Source organism: Camelus dromedarius, chromosome 9 (assembly GCF_036321535.1).
Source record: "Camelus dromedarius isolate mCamDro1 chromosome 9, mCamDro1.pat, whole genome shotgun sequence".
Classification (NCBI taxonomy): domain Eukaryota; kingdom Metazoa; phylum Chordata; class Mammalia; order Artiodactyla; family Camelidae; genus Camelus; species Camelus dromedarius.
The window spans coordinates 77300952-77318526 of NC_087444.1; the positions used below are offsets into that span (position 1 = coordinate 77300952).

Consider the following 17575-nt stretch of genomic DNA (forward strand, 5'->3'; position numbering starts at 1 on the left):
CGCGTCCATCTGGTAGTCAGGAACACGCCTGGGCCCTTAGCCCCGGCCCCTCTGCATTCGTCCACTCGGCTACCATTGTCTGTCACCCCCGCCTCAAATCTCTCCTCTCTCAGGTTTTCTCCTGAAAGTCCAAACCCAGCCGGGAGCTGCCGGGCTCCAGGGGGCCCCGCTGCTCGGAGATTTATTGGGCTTTTCCTTCTGCGAACTTGTTTCCAGAGGTCGGCCCATCCGAGTATTGCTGCAGCCACAGATGGAGTCCCCAGAGTAGGAATGTCGGTCAGAGGGTCTACATAGCTTGGATTTAACACGCATGAGCAGATTATTTTTTCATAGGATTGCAGTTCATAGCCTCGGGGGCAGTGTGTGAATTGTCCCTCCACATCCTCGCCAGCAGAGAATATTAGCATGCCTTTAATTTTTTTGATAACTGGGAATATTAGCAACTCCTTTAATTTTTTTTTTTTTTGATGGAAGAAAAGAAGAGTTTCTGGCCGTTTCAAAGTACACTTCCTAATTATTTGAGTTTGAGTGCCTTTTGGTCTGTCCGCTGGCACTGGGGTTTTCATTCATTGAATGTTCATCTTAGTGTCTTGTTTTTGAATAGGGCTGTCTCTTTCTTATTTGTGGAAGCTTTGTAGATGATACATACATATTAATTACCTGTTTCTTTACACTATGTATTTTTAAAAAAACAGTTTCCCCCAGACTATCAATTTGCCTCTTGACTTTATGGTATTTTTTTCATTCCACAATTTGTCAAATAAGGTATCTTTCCTTTGTCTTTAGGCTATCTTGCTTAAAATCCTTTCCTTCCAACATGTATGGTATACAACATACAAAAGTCTCCTTTCTCTTGAAATACCTGTCCCCTTACTTGTCTACATTTAGATTTTTCACCCATATCGTACATAGACTGTCTTCTTCCAGATGGAGAGCTAATCATGTCAGCATTGCTTTGGAACTGGTCCTTTTCACCCTGACTTTAAGTCTGTCTTCTGTCACTCACAAACACACACACACACACACACACACACACACACACACACACACACACACACAGAGATCTATTTCTAGGCTGTCTCTTCTGTTTCAGGGATAGCTGTCTCTTCCAGCGTCAGGACACATGTGCTGCTTTTAGACTGGGGAGAGGGGGTGGTGAAGGGGATTTTTTCTTTTTTTAAGAGCAATCCTTCTTAACTGCTGCAGAGCCCAGACAAGAGCAGAAATACCTGGCAGCTAGGAGGCCAGGGTGGGAGCAGAGGTGAAGGGGTCTCTGCCTCCCAACCACGAGGCCAGACCTGGGAAGGGAAAAAAGAAGGACCCAGCTGCTTGTAAAATAAAGTTTTCCCTTTTATTTCAAATCAACCCATTCCCAAGTTGGTGCCGCACATGGAGATCGGGGCCCTAAGCCAACTGGGGCATGGCGGACGGGGCAGTCACATCCCTTCAGGGGACGTGGCTGGTGGCCAGGGGTGAGGGGATGCAGGGGCTGGCTGTGTGCCCCCTCCCCGGCCAGCCTCGGGCCCTGGCCTGCCCCCTCAGCATACTTCCAGGGCCAAGGAGACGCAGAGGGGGCAGGGCGGAGAGACAGTCCTGTTTAAGGTGTCCATGGCCAGGGTGCTGTTAGTGGTGGGAGCCCTGGTCAGTGGGGTCTTCTCCAGCAGCCGAGGAAGGAACTGAGGAGAGAGGCAGAGGCAGGACCAGATGGAGGCAGGAGGGCCGCCAGGGAGCCCAGTGGAAGGGAGAGGAGAGCAGAGGCCAGCTCTGGGAGCTGGGGCGCCACTCCGGATGCTCACCTGAGACGGGGAACAGGCTCCAGCCTGGCCTGGAGGAGGGGCTCAGATAGATGACTGCCACTGCACGAAGCGCTTGGATTCCTGCAGGAAGATTTGGGGCGGGAGGAGGGCATGAGGCGGGAATCTTGCTTTGCAGTGCAGACCCCCAGCCCCAGGGGTCCAGCCCCAGCCCCTCCTCCCGCAGACCCAGAGTCCAGTACCTGAGGGTTGAAAGGGTCGTCATCATCTGTGTCATCGTAGTCGTCACTGGGGTGTGACGGGGGAGTGGCAGAGAGGCAGGATGGGGTAGCCATCAGGAGGCTGCCCCCCAACAGTGGCTGGAGGGTTGTCCCCTCCCACCCCTGTCCCAGGACCCCCCCCCCCCCTTCCTGACCTGGGTGGGAAGAGGGCCCAGGCTCGGGGCAGGCTGCAGAGGGCGGCGGCCAGGGCCCCCGCGGATAGGAGGGAGAAGAGCAGCAGGAAGAGCAGGCCCTCCAGGGCGTCCTCGCACAGGCCCCGCAGGGCCGCAGCGTAATCCTGGGGGGGAGGGCGGGCGGGCGGGGAGGGCGTCAGCGGGCAATGCACATCTGGCTGTGCAACGCTGAACAAGACACTCTGCCTCTCTGTGCCTCAGTTTCCTCCCCTGTCATCTGTGCTCAGCACAGGGCCTGGCCCACAGGAAGCTCAGCGCACAGCAGGGGCTGTGGTCGCTGTCCTCAGCACACCCTACAGCAGGAACCCACACCCAGCCATCACAGCAGCTCAGCCTGGATCCAGTGCCCGGCTTCCCAGTCTGAACATGACTGATGCTGGGACGAGATCACGTGTGGGTGGGGGCACCCTGTGCACTGCAGGAAATTGAACAGCATCCCTGGTCTCCACCCAGTAGATGCTAGTAGCACCCCCTCCCCCAACTGTGACACCCAAACGTGTCTCCACACATTGCCAAAGACCCCCTGGGGCAAAATCACTGGCTTAGAGCAACACAGAGAACAAGGCTTAGAAGCACAATGGGCTTGGAACTGCACCCTGCATGGAAAGCACACTCAGTAGACGCCAGCTGGCATTACTGTCATCCCTGCAAATCAGCAGAACCACCGTTTCCCGGACGCTCAGCTCTGATTCATTCAGCATGGACTGGCCAGGGGCCTGCTCTCAGCCAGGCATTGTTCCAAGGACCAGGGAAACTTCAGTAACTGAGCCCCGGAAGGTCACTTCAGACAAGAATGAGCTGCTGAGAGAGGAGGTTCAGAAAGCAGTCCTGGGGCCCCCACAGCAGCGATGGCGCCAACAGGACAGAGCGGGAATGCCAAGACGTTAATCTGCTGAGGGCTCACTGGAGGGTTTTAAGCAGAGGAGGAAGTTGATCAGACTGTGTGGAAAAGGCTCAGCGGGCTACTGGCTGCTGTGGGGAGGACAGAAGGCAGGGGACAGGGGAAAAGCTCTGTCCATGCAGGGCCGCAGGCAAGGACCAGGGCTGCGGCGGTAACAGTATGAGCTGTGCTGGAGGTCCAGATGGGCCTCGGGAGAAGGGCCATCAGAACTTGTTGGAGGAGTGGTTGTGGAGGACAAGGACAGGAGGCAAAAAGGATATTCCTAGGTTTCTGGGGAGAGGGGAGGAGTGCCACTGACCCCCCTGGGGAGGGGTCTGTCAGAGCAACAGGGAGGTCCGCTTTGACCAGATCAGGCACATATACAATGTCTATCCTCCGAACAGCCCAGCAAGGCGGATATCAATTCTTCTCACACTGCTGCCTTTTCCAGTGGCTGAAAGTTAAAGCCCAGAGAGGGCAAGGCTCTTGCCCAGAGTCACACAGCCTGGAAGGGGCAGAGCTGGGATTGGAGCCAGGTCTGTCAGGCTACAAAGCCCACCTTCCTTCCACTTCATCCCTGACATCCTTCATCCTGATTTTAATCTACAGGGACCCGGAGGAGGAGGCCTAGACAGGGGAAACTGAGGCCCGAGGTTAAATGGTGCATCAGGGAGAGTAGAGACCTGACCCACACTCTGCCTTCCTTCCTTTCTTCCACAATGACTCTTGGGAACTGTAATCCAGCCCCACGTCTGCCTGGACCATAGAGAAATCGTGGGCCTCAGTCTGCCCTTGAATAAAAGAAGAGGATCCCCTTCAAGAGTGCCCTAGTTCTTCTCAGGTGGTCTCTGATTCTGAGTGTTGGTTCAGTGTCTGCGCCCCCCACCCCAGCCCCCTTGTCAGAGTGCCAGTTTCAGAAGCTCTGGGGGCAGTGGGAGCCATGGAAGGGTTGTGGACCCACTCAGATCCTTGCTATGGGACAGATCGGTCCCTCTGGGTAGGACTGCCAGATCACACACACAATGCCCAATTAGATTTGAATATCAGATGCCCAACTAAAAAAAATGTTAGGACAAGTATCGCCCCCTTAGGTCATGGGACATACTTATAGTAAAGAGGTATGTGTTGTTTGCAGAACCTGGCAGCCCTAGTCTAGAGGCTGTGGGGGGACAGACCAGAAGAGGAAGGACGCATATCTCCTCCCCCAGGGGAGAGAGGGAGCCTGAGCCTTGAGGGAGGAGATTCAGGGTGATAAAGACATTCAGGAAGCAGAAGGGACAGGACTGGGTGACTGCCTGGCTGTGGGGGCTTGGGGTTCAAGGATGCTGTGTGAGGTGCAGCCTCCACGGTGTGCACAATCTTGGGTGACCTCACCTTCCAAGTCTGTTCGCTGGGGCAATACGAGGGGTTCCTCTTCGATAGCGCTACTAATGAGGGCTCAGGGAGCCGCCACCGGCGAAAGGCTGCAGAGAGCCCACAGAGAGCCCGCAGAGGCCTTGTGCACACGAGGGGTTACAAGGGGGCACTAGTTTTCTTTTCGACCCTCATGACCGCCCAGGAAAGCAGGCATTATCTTCCTCATTTCATAGGCGAGGAAAACCAAGATGCAGGGCATTCACCAAGCCAAGACTGGACCTAACCTGCGGGACACAAGACACTCTCTTGGGTGCCCCGCCTACGCCTGCCTTGGCGTGATCACAGCAGACGCGACACATGAGCTTTACAGGTATTCACCCCTGGAATCCTGGTTCTGTGAGTGAGGAAACTGAGGCACAGAGGAGTTAGTGACTTGCCTGAGGTCTGGCCCCCAGGCAGTCTTGCTCCAGAATTCAGTAAGCTGCGACGGAAGGAGGAGGGGGGAGGGAGGTAGGGAGGAGAGGGAAAGAAGGAATATGGATGCTAGATGGATAGACAGTGATAGAGAACAGATGATAAATGACAGAGATTTCTCGGGGGCAATGGGAGGAAGACTAGAGGGGTCTGAGAAGAGGAAGGTCTAGGCAGAAGCTTCCCTGGGAGAAGAATTTGGGGAGGAGGACGGGGTCACCTTGTGCAGGCCGCGACAGTGCAGCAGTGCCACCAACTGGTGGAAGTTTCCTTCTGTCACATTCATTGTCTCCTCCAAGGACAGCAGAGGCTTCTGCGGTGGGAGGGGCTTGTTATCCCAGTACCCTTCAAGCCCCGCCCCTCCCACAGCTTGCTCACCATGGCCCCGCCCACAACCAGGCCCTTCTAAAGCCCCGCCCACAGCCACCGACCCGCCCCTTTCCGCGGGCCCCGCCCACAGGTCCTGTCCGCGTCCCGCCCACCGACCTGCGCAGAAGGGAACTGGGGGACAGCTTCTCGCTCCAAGCCCTGCAGCTGGGAATGGATGTTGGCCAGGGCTCGCTGGGACAGAGTCAGCCTCTGCAGGAAGACAGAGGAGGGAGGTGGACCTAGTGGTTGATGCCCCCACCCCACTCTCCTCCCTGGGGACACAGGACTGGGGCCCCTGGCACTTTCATCCTCCCCCAGGACCCCTAAATCTAGGCCCCAGCCCCGCCCTCCTCCAACCGGTTCCCTTGCCCGCAGCCCTAACCTGTTGAAAGGGGTTGGAGACGGCCTGGTTGCAGAGGAAATAATAGTTCAGGATGTCTGAAGCGGCAGGGGAAGAGGGGAAGAGGGGGAGGCTGTGAGCCTGAGCCCTGGGGCCTCCCTGGGGAAAGATCGGAGTGTGCAGGACCCTGTCTTTCCACACTCAGGGCCAGGGGCCCCCTCAGCTCATGACCTTCCTGTGGTCCCAGTGGCCACACATTCTGAGTCTGGCAACCCTCCCAGCCCTAATCCCTTCTGCTCCAGCGACAGCCAAAAACACGCTGATCCGCACACTCTCAGGAAAGCTCTGCCTCTGCCATCCCCTCCCCCCCCACCCCGGCCATGACTAAACTGTGCTTCCCCCAACTTTTCCCAAGTGGCCTCCTGTCCCTCAGGTCCATCTCCCACCCCCCAACCCTCTTCTGACTCCAGCATCTTTATCCCTCCCTCTTTTCCAGACCACTAGGGGATGTGCTGAGAGCTTCTGCAGAACTGGACAGGGCATGCCACCCCACCCCACTCCACCCCACCCCAGGCAGGACTGGGCAGAGAGGCCTGAGGCTCCAGGGCCTGCACTGGGCGATGTGATCACCTGAGCCCAGCCCGGTCTCCTCCTGGGTCAGGTTCAGGATGTAGGTGTCAGGACTGGAGCAGAAGTCGCTGAGGCCCTGAAAGGGGCAACAGGAAAGGGGGCTTAGAACAGAAACTGCCCCAATTCCACACTCCTACAGGATTCAGTGGCCCCCCCAGCCCCTCTTCCCTCAGACCCAGGGGTCCAGGCCCCCAGCCCCTCCTCCCTCAGACCCAGGGGTCCAGGTCTCCAGTTTCTAGCCTCTTAGAACCTAGGAAACTGACCCCAAACCTCAGAACCTGTGATCCTGGCCCCCAGGTCTTTCCTCTCAGGACCCAAGGCATTTAATCCCATCCTGCCTTAGGATCCAGGAGCTAGGGGCCTTCAGCCCCCTTGAGTCTTGGAGCTCTGGGGCCTGGCCCCTAACACTCACCACGGCTGTGGCTGCCTCCAGGCCCAGGGAGCCCCAGCTCAGGACAAGAACCAGGAGACTCATCACTGTCATCCTACAGACAGGGAGGAGGGATTGGAACAGGGGTCTGGGGTTCTTAATAGCCTATCTCGCCTCTTCCCTTCCTCCATCCCAAATCCTATCACTGCCCCACCCTCCCCACAACCAACCTCTGGAGCCAAGAGGATAACAATTAGGGGCAGAGAGGTCGTGGGGGCCGAGTTGTGGACCTGTGGTTGTTGACGTCAAACTGAACATCTGGCCCCGCTGGTGGGTAGGGGGTGGGGGGAGGCCGTGAGGGTGAGAAGGGCCCTGGGCTGGCAGGATCCAGCCCAGGTCGGCGCCCTACCCCTGCTCCAGGCTCTGGGGGGGGGGCAGCTGCCCACCTCTGAGCTCCGTTTCCCCCTGCTTTGAACTCTTCAGGGCTTGCTTGCTCCCAGGTTCACCCATGGCTTGGTCAGCCTCCCGCTCAGCCCAGACTCCTCCTCCCAGGAGCGGAGACAGCTCCAGGGCTGAAATCACCCCCAGTTTTTCTCTGGGGATGGGGTTTGCAAGGGGAGAGAACTCAGCATTGGAGGGCCCATGGAGGGCTGGACCTGACCTGCCAGCACAGGTCACCTTCTCTAAGCCTCAGGGGGACCTGGATGGGAAGGCACGAGGCCCTCCCACCCCAGGGAAGGTGTAGGGGTGGTGGCGGGCACCAGCGTGGCCCCAGGGCCAGGGAGAAGGCAAGGACTCTTCCAAGTGGGATAGGCTGGCCTGGGTGGAATCCCAGCTCCAGCACTTCCTGGCTGTGCAGCCCTGGGCAAGTGGCCCAACCTCTCTGAGCGCCAGTCTCCCTTTCTGTTAAACCAGGACAGGGGAATGGCCTCCTGCTAGCATTGGTGTGAGGGTTCCAGAAAAGCATCGGGCATATCAAGTGAGACTGTAAAGTAAACGTGTGGTCCTTGATTCCGCTATGCCACGTAAGGGCCGCGGGACCTCCGCCCCGGGCGCCTTCTGCCCCAGGGCTCTTATCTGCCAGAGGGGTGTCTGACAGGCATCTCCAGAGGGTGGTCTGGCCACTGAAGGGGTCAGTGAGCACCGCCATCCTCAGCACCAGCATTACTGCTATTGCTTTTCTAGGATTTTGGTGTGCTTCCTGCTGTGAGGATGGCCTATTTCCTGCCCCCACACGTCCTCGGCTGCTCTGGGTCTGATTTCTTTCTACGTGCTCAGGGGCCCAGCCCAGGAGGTTTGCAGGGCAAGGGATAAAACCAGCATGAGCCTGGGAACAGTGCCGTGAGACTTCGTACCGCGACGTGTGCCTACGAGGATGGCAGGTGTGCCACCTCCAGGAAGGCCACCCAGACTTACACGATCACCAGCCACTTGCTCTGTTTTGCCAGGCCCAGGAGTGTGAAGAGGCAGACCAGGAGCTCCAGGAGCAGCAGGAGGACATAGGCTAGCCACCTGGGGAGGGGGTGACAGAGATGAGGCCGAAACAGCAAATCCAGCCTTTGGGAGCCCAGACTCCCAGATCAGGACTCGGCAGAGGGCGATGGCGCCGCCGCACTCTCTGTCTGGCCATGTGACCTCCTTGATGCCCAGTCTCCAAACCATGGCCAAGCTCATCTGTGAGATCGGTGCACTGGGAGGTGGGCCACTATGCCCATTTGGAGCACGGGTCCAGGTGCAGAGCATCTGTGACCATACCCTACTGGACCACGCGGGAGCCCTGTGACTGGCACATGATTTGGCCTCTCAGAGCCCCAGTCCCCCAGCCCCACCCTGGAGAGTGGAGGGACTTACTCCCGGGCAGGCACCCAGCATCACAGTGCACAACGGAAGGGCTCTGTGTGCGCAGGCAGACCGCCTGGGTGGCAATGCCAGCCCCTCCGCTTCCTGCCTGCCTTTGCCTCCTGTGCCTCGGCTTCCCCACCAGTAACTCGGGGAGAACAACAGTTCCTCCTTCCAATGGCTGTTGTGAGGTCGATGGGCAAGCACCGAGGGGACAGCCAAGCCTGTGGATGCACTTAAACATCAGCTTGAGCACGAATCAGGGACTTTTACATCTTACTTAAGAATTCAGCCTTAGTTATCGGTCTGTTCACTCTGACTGGAGAGGAGGACGCACATGAGGCCACTGCACAGCGCCTGGCACGTAGTAACTCCTCAGTAAATAGCGCCATTCTCAGTGGCCCCCACTTGTCAGAGTGTTAAAGGAACTGCCACCCTCCTCTGCAGCAGCCTCTGCTTGGACCCCCGTGGGGTTCACTGCCCCTCCTTTCCCGGACTCCTGGAGGGTCCGGCTCTCCTGGGAAGGGGAAGCTGGGCGCAGTGGCTCCAGCTGACCTCCAGGCCTTCACTCACACTTCCATCAGGAGCAGGTGGCACTTCTGTCCTAAGTCTCCATGACCTCCTGCATCAAAGCTCTGCCCCTGGGGACCCCAGCCTCCTTCCAGGAAACTGGTCACATTCCTTGAAGGACTCCCGAGTGCCAGGCACTGTCTTATGGGTGCATCCAGAAGATAATTCCTGGTGATTGTGGGTCTTCCTCCAACCCACCTGGAAGGGAGCTGAGGCCCAGTGCTTGAATCCCTGGGTTTGGCACAACCCAGAACTTGGATTCACTGGGACCCAAACCTGTCTGATGGCCCACGGGAGTGTCCTTGCTGTGGACTGCTTCAGCCCTGGTCTGCCCCACCCTGGAGCACAGAATCCGGGACCCAGTCTTCCCCATCTCTGCCCCCAGGCCTGGTCGGCACCCTCAGGTGTCAGATGAACAAAGGAAATACTTCCTAGTGCATGATGCAATGAGGACTCCATCATGTTGGCTGCTGGGATGGATGGCTGTCCCTGACGTCTGTATAACTTATCCCCTCCCCTCCTTCAGATGTCACCTTCTCTCAGGATTACCTCCTACACCAAAAACTACCAGCCTCTGTCCCCAGACTATATCGCTGCGCCCCCACCCTGTTCCCCTCTCCTGCCTAATTTTCTCCAGAACTCTTGCCACTCACCCCCTTACAATGTTTTACCCATGCCTTTGTTTCTTAATGCCCCCCACCGCTGCAAGACAGGCAGGAATCACTGTCTGTTTTGTTCATTGCTCCGTCTTATGAAACCCACTATTTTTTTTTTAGCAGAGGCTCTTTAATGGGCTCTGGTGGCCCATCCCTGTACCCACAACTTCACTCCAGGGTCGGGGGGAGGGGTGTGGGGAAACACAGGAAAACAAAACCAGACTTGCGGGGTCAGGAGTGGCTTTTCAATTGGTGGTGGGGGGGGCGGGAGGAATGGTCCTAGGGTCTTCGGAGGGCAGTGGGGACCTCAGCATTGGGGGCATAGCAGTTAGGGGATGCACCCTGGGGTCTGAGGGGTGAACCTCGGATGGACCCCAGGAACTGGTGGACGGACCCCGGGGGTCGGGGTGAACCACAACAGGTGGTGGTGGATGGACCCTGGGGGCCTGGGGGTGATCCCCAGCAGATGGTGGAGGACAGACTCCCAGGGCTGGAGGGTGGACGCCAGGACCTGGGGGATGCACCCCAGATCTAAAACCTACATTTTATAGACACCTGTAGAATGTGTGCCAGTCGCCGCTGGAAGTACTTAACAGATACTGACTTATCAGGGCCTCCACGATTCAGTGAGGGCAGCAGTACCCATTATTCCCATGGGGCACGGATGGGGACACGGAGGCCCAGAGCTGGCATGTAACCAGTGTCAGGTCACGTGGTGAGGGAGCGGCCGGCTGGCTCGGGCGCTCGTGCACCTGACAACGGGGGCGTCCTCTCTCTTGCTGGAAGGCGTACTGAATGAATACCTGTCAGATGGACCGCTGAGCGCGTGAACGAGTTAGGCTGGGAGCGAGCGGATGAATGGCTGAGCCAAGGAATGAATGAACGAGTGAATGAGTGAAGAAACCGAGGGAGGGAGGAAGTGTGTGCACGCGCGGGGGGGCACGGGCCCCGAGGCCTGCCCCCCTGCAGCAGGGCTGCTCCTCCTCTTATCGTTGACCCTTAGAACAGAGAATCCTTTGCTGTGGGCTGTCCTGTGCCCTGCAGGATGCTCAGCTGGCATCTCTCGTCTCCACCCACCAGGTGCCAGTAGCACCACCCTCCCCCTCTGTTGTGACACCCAATGTCCCAGACATCACCCGATGTCCCCTGGGGGAATTATCACCCAGGCAGGGGATTCCTGCTGCCCCGGGCAGGAAGAGTGGTCACCCACCTGTACTCCTCCACAAAGGACACCTCTTCGGCCAATTGCAAGGGGCTCAGGGGCACTCCCCGCCAGAAGGCCAGCCCCTGGAGCTGCTGGGCCACGGCTTCTGCCTGTCGCCGAGCCCCGCGGGTGGCAGCCACCAGCTCTGTGCGTTGTGTGAGCACCTCCTCCAGGGTGGTCAGCTCTGTCCTCACAGCCTCGCCCAGCCTCTCCACCGTCTCCAGCACCTGGGCACAGGGGTGGGTCTGGAGTCAGGGGAGGGTGTTCTCTGGGGTGCCAGGGTTTGGGGGACAGGGTTGTGAAACAGGAGTGAGCAGAGGCAGGTATCTGAGATCTGGGTGCTAGGGCATCTGAGGACTGAGGAAGAGAAGGAGGGGGCTCTGCGGTCCAGCTCATGCAGTCCTCTGGCTTCTAACAGAAGCGTGGGGAGGTCAGTGGCTTCAGCCCTGGGGATAGATTTTAGCCCCAGGACTGAGATTAAGTCTGGGATTCTAGGTCTGATGTTGACATCTGCCTTTCGGAGACTGGGGTCTCAAGTCTGGGTTCCATGGTCCAGGGGCTGCAACTGGATGTGAGGTCTGAGGTCAGGCTGAGTCTCAGCCCAGGGTCTGGAATCCTGGGGCTAGGGATCAGAGTGAGGCCTCTCATCCGAGTTCTGACTCTCAGTCTTGAGGTCTCTGGCCTTGTACTTGGGCCAAGGATCAGATCTCTGGGTCTGACCTGAGGGCAGGGGCTGAGGTCCCCGGTGTTTGGTCACTGAGTGGTTTGGGCTGTGAGCTGTGGTCCAGGGCTGGGGCTGCAAGTGTGTTTGGGGTCTAGGTTTGAGTCCCGAGGTCTAGATCTGGGTAAAGGTTTTGAGGGTGTCGTGTGTGATGCCCTGATTTGCAGTTAGGGTTGGGGGTTGAGTGTACAGTCTGAGGTCTGCAAGTTTAAACCTGACATTCTGAGTCTAGGGTCTTGGCTCTGAGTTTAGATCACATTTCCCTGAGAGGAGGCCATTTGCCCAGGTGTGGGGAACCTGTCTGGGTTGTGGATCTGGGGTCTGGCCAATGCCTGGCCCCTCACCAGGTGGTCAATGGCGGTGAGTGTGTGGTTGGCATGCTGCAGTGCAGAGCTGAGCTGGGACACCCCATCACTGGTCTCGCTGTTGCCATAGAAACCGATGCCAATGCCAGCGCTGAGAGGAGGAGGGAAGGGAAATCACAAGCGGTCCTGGGACCCGGGGGGCTGCCACCCCCCCACCTCCTCACATACCCAGTGCAGTCTCCCATCCCATTGGCCCAGCCCATCGTGGGAAAGGAACGTCTACAGCCTGGCCCCCACCGGTTGCCAAGGTAACTGGGAAGGTCTCACTCCCCCGGCCCTGGACGTCATTGTGATGCTAATGGTGGGTGGAGTGGCGGAGGGGAGGGGGCCCCCAGATTTAACTCGCACCTCCCCAAAGCCGAATCCGGCCCCTGGAGGAGAAGTCCTCTCCCCTAGTGACTGCTGGCCCCAGGCCCATCCCCTGCATCCTCTCCCCAAGCATCCAGGGTCCTCAGTACCTGTCCTCTCAGAATCCAGCCATCCCCTCCCCCGCCTCCTGCAGGTTCCTAGGAGCGCAGGCTCCCAGCCACCGTCTCCTGGGGGACCCCGAACCTGGAGCTCCCAGCCTTCCCCCACCCCCGGGACCCAAGCGTCTGGACAGCTGGGAGGGAAACAAGGGAGTGCGGGCCGACTGGCCAGAAGCCGGGCACCCCCGCCCCTCCCCCTCGGTTGCCAGCACACAGAGCTCCATTGTGGGTTCTGAATACAGTCCCCCCGCCACCCCCACGACTTCGCTTCGCAACTCGCTGTGTCCCTCCGCGGAGGGAGCCAAGGCTGGCCCGGGGCGGAGGGCTCCCGGACGCCCTCACGGTTCCCAGCCCCGGGGCTGCGCAGGCCCCCACCCCCAGCCCTGGGATCCGACGCCGGCCCCAGCGTCCCGGCCCATTGTTCACTGTGCTACAAAGCTGCCCTTGTCCCCAGGCCGCGGGGGCCGGCCGTGGCTCTCCCCCGCGGGGCCTTTGTCCACCTCCCCCGTCCGCCCCGACTCAGGAGAGCCTGAAGAGGAGGCGTCTCGGGTACAGGACTCCCCCCACCCCGCCCCGCTCCTTCCCACCCCTACCCCCAAACACACACGCTGCTGCCCCCTACGAAGTGGCCGGGGTGGCGGCATCAGCTTCCCAGACACCCCCCAGGTCAGGTCGGTCCGGGGCGGGTCCTCGGCACCGCGACCTGCCCCACGAGGTGGGTGCTACCCCAGCCAGGCTGGGGGCTGCGCTCAGAGCTGGCTCTCGGTAAATGGCGAGTCCTCACGTGCCCTGTTGCTCTCTCTCCTGAGGGTGTCCCAGAAGAAGGCCCTGGGCTCCCAGGGGTTTGTGGGTCTGACTCCACTCTGCCTGCCGCTGGGGCCACGTGGCCTGGAAAAGTTGCCCCTCCCTCTCCCTGAGCCTTCCTCTTTCAAGACTGGGTGTGACAGCTCCGAATCCAGCACGGTGACTGCGGGAAGGACTTAGACCGGCTCAGGTCTGCTCCTGGCTGGTCCCCTGTCTCCCTGACTGGGACACCAGCTCCAGGAGGGCAGGGACCAGGTCTGGCTTGGTTGGTAGCTCCTGGCACATAGTAGGTACTCAGGAAATAGTTGTTGAATGAATGAATGGATGAGTAACTGAATGACATCCCTAGCTGACATTTATGGAATACAGCCGTGAGCTAGGCACTGCACATTTCATTTAACCTCACCACGACTAGGAGGTGAGTGTGACTATGTTGCCCATTTTAGAGCCCTGGAAACTGAGGCCTGGAGGAACGCTATCGCTCCCCTACGTTGCAGTGCGATTCCACGGCAGAGCCACCAAACCCAGCTCTTAGCCTCCTACCCCACCGTGCCAGGCCAGCTGCCCTTGGGAAATTGCTTCTCTTGGAATGCAGTTTCTCCATCCATCAAATGGGAGCAATTCTCCCTGCCACGGGGCTGAAGTGGGGTTCTGGGACATCTGGGACACCACCAGGAAGACTGACAGAGAGCTTGGGGGGCCCTGCCCCACTTCCCGCCCATCCTGGGGCCCCGTTACCAGCTGACGAGAAGGGCAACAATGCAGCTCCAGGTGACACAGCCGCCCCCGGGGGGCAGGCTCTTGGCCCCGGGGGGCTCTGGGGGCCGGCAGCAGCAGAAGCGGATGAGGTAGACAGCAATGAAGATGAGGCTGAGGCCCAAGCCCAGGCCTGCCAAGGCCACCACCAGCAACAGGGCCTGGGGACAGGGTGATGTCAGGCCTCAGAGGGGCTCCCTGCGTCCTCCCTACATGGCTGGAGGTTCTGGGTCCAGGATCTCAGTGGAGGCGGAAGGCATCCCTGGCAGTGGGTGGGGGGTGGGGGTGGGGAGCCCAACCCATGGCCTTTAGGTTTGTGTGGAAAGCTGGCGTCCCCTCCCAGGCTGCAGCTGGGGTTTTGCAATTTGGGGCTGGAGGGAGCTTCCGACTGGGAGGCCCAAGTCTTGCATTCCACCTCTGCGCTGCCTTCCAAAAGCTATGTGACCTTTGACAGGGGTCCTCCCCTCTCTGAGCCCGGTTCCCTCCTCTCCAAAACCAGGTAGTTGGAATGAAGTACCTCCCAGGCCATGCTGAGACCTGGGCCCCAGAACTGCGTGGGGCTGGGGGGCTGCAGCCGGGGGCACCTGTTCCTGGAGGTGTGTGTGAGGTGGGGGGGGCAGGCTTTGTCCTCCCCCCTCCTTGCTGGTCCTCCCCACTCACTGCTTGCTCACCCTCCCCTGATGCTGAGCTCTGCACACCCACCGCAGCATGAGTCTGCCACCCAGGGATTCAGGGGGAGGGGGCATCACAGCCTCCATGACAGTGTGTGTGTGTGTGTGTGCACACGTGCAACTCAGCGATGGGGACTGGGAGGCTGAGAGAGTGAAGACAGAGCAGGGGGAGGGAAGGAGGGGAAAGCGGGGGGGGGGAGAGGGGGGCAGGAATGCAGGAGGGAGAACTCACAGATAGGAAAGGAGAGAGACACGGACAGAGACAGAGACAGAACCAAAGGCCGGGGGGGGGGGGGGGGGGGGGACACAGGCAGGGAGGGGAAGCCTGTGTGTAGCTGGGAAAGCCTTGCAGAAAACAGGGCTCTCCACACAGTGGGATTTTACAGTGGACACTGTGTGGTCCTGTTCTCTGCACAGATGCCCAGAGTGGGCCGGGGGTTTACCTTCAGCCACACAGCATGTTAGGGGCAACAGTGAGAACGGAATCAGACCTCTGGCTGGACTCACTAACGCTGTTTCCCGTAACCACAGTGTCTGCTTTGTCCTCACGCGGGGGTGTGCGTGATGCGTGTGTAGGTGAGTGTCTGTGGGTATAAGAGCGCCTGTACCTGCAGGTGTGAGAGTGATCTGTGTGCATTTGTGTGGTTCTGGGCATGATTCCTTGAGTCTGTGTGTGGTCTCTAGGGGTGTGTGTGTGTTTGAAAGAGATAGTGTGTGAATGTGAGTGTGTGAATGTTAACATACACGTGTGTCAGTGTATGTGTGTGAATGGGAGTGCAAGAACATGTGTATGTGACGGTGAGGGTGCATGTACATGTGCCTGTGAGTGTATATGTGTGTGTGTTTGAGCGTGTATGTATGAGATAGCGTGGGAACGTGTGGATGTGAACATATGCATGTGTGCATGTGAGTGATGTATGTGTGCATGAATATGTGTCAGTGTGAGAGTGCAAGCACATGTGTATATGTGAGTGTGGGTGTGGGTGTCTGTGTGTGAGTGTATACATGTGAGTGTGAGTGTGTGTGTGTATGGGTGAGCGTGAATATATGGGTATATATGTGTGCACATGTGAGTGTGTATATGTAAGTATGTGTGAAAATGTGTATCGGTTGTGTGTAAGTGTATCACCCCCAGCGTGGTGGCACCCAGTCCAGGATTCTTTTCCCAGCTGTCGCCCTAGAGGTGGGCTCCCTAGGGGACAATGTTCCTTCCTGGGGTGTGTGCCCTGTGCCCGTATGTCCTAGTGCTGTCACCCAGACTGTCAACAGGGCAGAGTGAGCCTCCCTGAGTGCCTCTGGTGGTGGCTGGTGCTGGGACCTCGCATGTGGCTGTGTGGGCATCCGCGTGGGAAGGTCTCATTGGCCGTGAGCAGGTGTCCGTGGACCAGTGCTGGAGGCTGGGATTGTGTAACTGGGAGGCTGTGGGCGAGGGGACGGCAGTCCCCGTTTGGTGGGGAGAGGGTGGCGTGGAGTAGGCAGGGAGGAGCTGCTTATGGCTGGCACAGCCCAGCCGTGACCCAAATAGCTCAGAACACAGCAAACATCCCCCCCTCTGCTTTCCTGGGACCCCCCCTCCCTCATTCTAAGCTTGCCAGTCCCCGGCCCCCTGTCCCGGGAGATCCCCAGGACAGATCCGAGGGGGTTTAGAACTTAACAGGCAGGGCCCAGGACCCCTCCTGGGGCTTTGCCATCCTCCCTCCACCCCCCACCCCATCCCCAGCTCAGCCAAGCCTTGCTCATTAATCTCAAAGTCAAGGACTTGAATTAAACTGGGTCAGGGGACAGTCCTTTCGCCCCTTTTGGAGCTGACCCAGGCTGGGCCCCCTTCCCCAGGGACCCTGGTTTCCCTAAGGGTCCCACCCATCCCCACCCTCTGGCCCCAATTCTGTCATCCTCCAGTCCCCAAACTGAACCTTAACCCCATCCCCCACACCCTCCCAGCGCCCAGACCACCTCTTCCGTCCTGGGACAGGCTGGAAGTGTCCTCTTCCTACATCTCCACCTGGTTTTCCCAGCCCCAAGACCCCCCAGCCCCTTCCCTGTTCCAGATCTCGACCCCGTCCCAGAACCGGGCATCCCCCAGCCCTTTCCCTCTCCACCATCCCAGCTCCTCACTCTCCTGGGTCCCGCCTTAACTGGGACGTATTTAAAGAGGCTGTCCTGATCCTAGGAGGGAAGGGGTCATCTTTTAGGACACGGAGGATGGACCTATCCCCCTGATGACCCTGGAGGATAGCTTCCCAGGCAGCTCCTAGGGACCTGGGAATCCGAGGGCCCCCAGTCCCCTCCCTCCGCTGGGACTCAGGGGTCCAGGCCCCAGCCCTCCCTTATTTAAGGAGCTAGGGGGTCTGGTTTTCCAGCGCCTGTCCCGGGGGAACCTCCCGGTAGGGGAACGCCAGCTCCTGCTCCCTCAGATACCCCGAAGTCCGGCCCGGCTCCCACCCCCAGAGAACACAGGAATCTGCCACCTAGCCCTCTTCTCCCGCGGGACCCAGAAGCTCTGGTCCCCCGCCCCCCGGACCCCGTGCCCGCTCGCACCTGCTGGTATTCTTGTTCTTGGGGCGCGAAGCCGCTGGGCACCGGGCGGAGCTGGAAGTCGGCGCGGGGCAGCTGGTGGAGCAGATGCACCCAAGCTGAGGGTCGGTAGCCCGGGGGCGCCCCCATGGCCCCCGGGGGAGGCGCAGCAGGGCCGACGCCGGGGCTGCGGGAGCCTCGGTAGCGGAGCGGGGCGCGGGCGGAGCGGGGTCTGGCGGGGCTCAGGGGAGCGAGCAGGGGGGAGGGAGGGGGTGGAGGGCGGAGACTGGGGGAGGAGTGGGGAGGCGCGGGCCGGGCGGCGGGGACGGTGCTGCCCCTGGCGGTCGCGGGAGGGACTGCGACACGGGGAGTCGGTCCCCGTGC

At 59.4% G+C, this 17575-nt stretch overlaps 1 protein-coding gene across 2 annotated transcripts; it reads right to left on the minus strand.

Moving 5' to 3' along the window:
• Positions 1-1329: 1329 nt before the first annotated feature.
• Positions 1330-17431, minus strand: TTYH1 (tweety family member 1). 2 transcript variants are annotated; one of them, XM_031457223.2, is made up of 14 exons: positions 17216-17431; positions 13989-14167; positions 11959-12070; positions 10900-11120; positions 8041-8136; positions 6667-6739; positions 6255-6330; positions 5667-5722; positions 5402-5494; positions 5136-5228; positions 2170-2312; positions 1997-2042; positions 1797-1877; positions 1330-1676 (listed from the first exon to the last, which is right to left on the minus strand). In XM_031457223.2, the coding sequence occupies exons 1-13, from the start codon at positions 17339-17341 to the stop codon at positions 1839-1841; spliced, it is 1353 nt and encodes a 450-aa protein (XP_031313083.2). In that variant the 5' UTR covers positions 17342-17431; the 3' UTR covers positions 1330-1676; positions 1797-1838. The 2 variants fall into 2 exon arrangements, with proteins under 2 accessions (XP_031313083.2, XP_031313082.2); XM_031457222.2 differs by lacking the exon at positions 1997-2042.
• Positions 17432-17575: the final 144 nt, after the last annotated feature.